The following is a 2,897-nucleotide window of genomic DNA, read 5'->3' on the forward strand; positions in this document are numbered from 1 at the left end:
TAGAGCGTGAGTGAGACCTGTGGCCCTCTAGACGTTGTTGGACTTCTGCTTCCACCATCACTGGCCACGTAGCCATGCTTTCTGGGGTTGGTGGGAGTTGGGAGGGGCTGCAGCGTCACTGCCGCTGCTATAGAGAGTACTGCCACCCTGAGAGGCAGCAGGTTGAAAACCAAAGTGTATGCGGACTATTTTGAAAACCATCTTGCGGCATTTGTGTGCCCTAAATAGAGCCAGGTGATTCATTGGTCTGACTCACATGCTAGTAGGTAGCCATGGTGGACCATGTTCCCAGGCAGGCCCTCCATATGGCTGGCGTCTATCCATGTTCTCTCCCTCCATCTCTCTCAAGGTTCAGAAGACTATGAAGGAGAACCTGGCTACCGTGGAGGACAATTTTGCCACCATTAACGCACGGGTGCAGAAGCTTGCCAAGTGATTCCCCTTAACAAAGTCTACAAAGGCAGGAACTGAGGTTTGCCTGCTGTCCAAATAAGCACTAACTGCTCCGTCCCTTCCCTACCTCTGTACCTTTTCTCGTGTGCACTTAGTGGGAGTTCAGCCTTGATGAGGGCTGGTGGACTGAGTGCTTATCTCTGTTAGAGGGCAGGTGTGTGCGCCCCCCCCACCTCTTGCAATGCTTTGCACCCCTGTGGCAATTGATGCTGACTGCAGAGGGCAGTGTTGCATTCCAGATTGGAGGGAGGGTGTGCTAGAGAGGGAACTAACTTTGCGTATCCACCTGGGAAGTTGTACTCACTGCTGCTTGGCTCGGAGCCTTCTACTTGGAAAAATTATCTTACCTCTCAGCCTGGCATGGAAGCAGATTGTATTGTTGTATAATTATTTACTGTCATTAAACACTTATGCTTAGTGCTCTGTACTTGGTTTTTGTGTGTGTGTGTGGAACAGGTTGCTTGTCTTGTCTTTCTGTAGTCTCCAGATTGCGCTCTTCATGAAGGAGAAGGTTGTCAGTGGCTCCTAGTTACAATGGCTTTTGGCTCGTCCAGAAACACTTTGGCAATGAGTATGAGATGCTTGGAGACAAGCATCAGGTGAGGTCTGTTGCTCCCTTGCTCTTGTTCTGGGCTTCCCAAAGACATCTAATGCCCTCTGTGGACAACAGGGCTAGATGGGCCTTTGGTGTGATCCAGAGAGCTCTTCTTAAGTTCCTGTCCCATTTCACCCTTGGGAAGTCTGCACAAGCTCTTCCAGTCTCCTCTCCTATAGTGAAATAGCACAGCCTACACTGAACTCCCAGGACTGAAGTGGCACCACTTCACATATTACATTCGGGATTTATTCACTGCTGCTCATTCGGAATAATCTATGCTGGGTAGCAGTCGCATTGACTAGGTGGTCACTGCTAAAGCTGTTTGTTATTACAACAGATACTGATTGTGTGATGAAGGACAGATATACAGTGGTACCTCGGGTTACAGACGCTTCAGGTTACACACTCCGCTAACCCAGAAATAGTACCTCGGGTTAAGAACTTTGCTTCAGGATGAGAACAGAAATTGTGCCGCAGCGGCACGGCGGCAGCGGGAGGCCCCATTAGCTAAAGTGGGGCTTCAGGTTAAGAACAGTTTCAGGTTAAGAACGGACCTCCGGAACGAATTAAGTTCTTAACCTGAGGTACCACTGTACAGCTCAATGACTCGCTCACATACCAGAAGCCCTGTTTGGGCTGTTGCTGACTCACTCCATTATGTTTGAATTTCTTTCCCATCCGTCACCTCTGAAGAGCCAGCTTTCAATATATCATGAGATAAGCAAATATACTAGGAGCTGTGGATCCGCCTGCCTGCTGTGTTCACTAACCCCCACATTAACTCCCTAGAGCTTCCCCTTCCCACCCTCGTACAACTATGGTGGTTGGCATCCTTCTGTCTTGAGAAACAAGGGAGTGTGCTGCCAGAGGTGAAACCAGCACTGAAGCCAACGGTGACCTCCCTGGGGCACAAGCCAGGGCAGTGTGTCTGGAGGTCCTGGGCTGCCCAGACCCCCCCCCCCCCGCCTCACTGATGTTTTCCAAAGGAAAGCAGAGCAATAGGTTTGGCATCAGCTCGGCTGCAGGAGTTGCTGGAAGGAGGCGGACAAGGAGCCATCCAGCCGCCTTAGGGACTCCACTTAAGATTTGTGTAGGGTTTACTCCTTAGCCTTTTCTTCTCCCGAAGATGTCCCGCAAGGCAGCAGAGGTTTAGGATCAGTGTTTTCCTTCTCCTAGATGAGGCTGAGGAGCCCAATCTACTCCTCATTTCCCTCTACAGTATGTGCAGAAATCACCTCTTGTAGCTCACATAACTAAGCTCAATTTTCACCTTCCAAACCCCATTTCTGAAGCCACTTCTATTCTGCAACACCCCCTCTGCGCCCACACCCATGTTGATTCTTCCTCCTTTTAGGCAACCCCCACCTTGCACACAATCCACTTCCATGGTAAACTCCTGCATCTGCCTCTTTCCACACTGGACTACTTAGTGACTAAGCACCTTTTTCACCTTCTGCCAAATTACAAAACCACCATCTCTTCCTATTCTTCAGGCCCTTGCATGCACTTGCTTTCATTTCCCATGCCTCCTGCGCTCTGCTGTTTTGAAACCCCCTTCCTGTTCTCAACTCTCTGTTGCACACAAATCACCCCTGTTTCCATGCTGTAGCCTCTCTCCTATTGTGCATCTTGCATGCACATATCATTTTCACCTTCACTTCCTTTTCTCTTGGTCCTCCTTCCTTCAGCTCGCCCTTGCACACAGACCACCACCCTATTTCCATCTCATCCGGTGGACTGACTTAGTTTAAGGCAGGGTGTTTTCAGCCTCTTAAAAATACGGGCTGCACACCACCCTGCTTCCAGAGCTGTGAGTTGAGCTGACAAAAGACCAACCCCATAAGAC

General features: G+C 49.8%; 1 protein-coding gene across 1 annotated transcript in view; it reads left to right on the forward strand.

The window, feature by feature from the left end:
• Positions 1-870, forward strand: part of DCTN2 (dynactin subunit 2) — a 40,940-nt gene extending 40,070 nt beyond the window's left edge. The window contains exon 14 of the mRNA XM_083599663.1: positions 350-870. Within this exon, the coding sequence (XP_083455789.1) occupies positions 350-436 (87 nt within the window). The 3' untranslated portion in view covers positions 437-870. The remainder of the gene's footprint in view (positions 1-349) is intronic.
• Positions 871-2,897: the final 2,027 nt, after the last annotated feature.

The sequence above is a fragment of the Podarcis filfolensis genome (genome assembly GCF_964270895.1).
Source record: "Podarcis filfolensis genome assembly, chromosome: 2".
Taxonomy (NCBI): Eukaryota; Metazoa; Chordata; class Lepidosauria; order Squamata; family Lacertidae; genus Podarcis; species Podarcis filfolensis.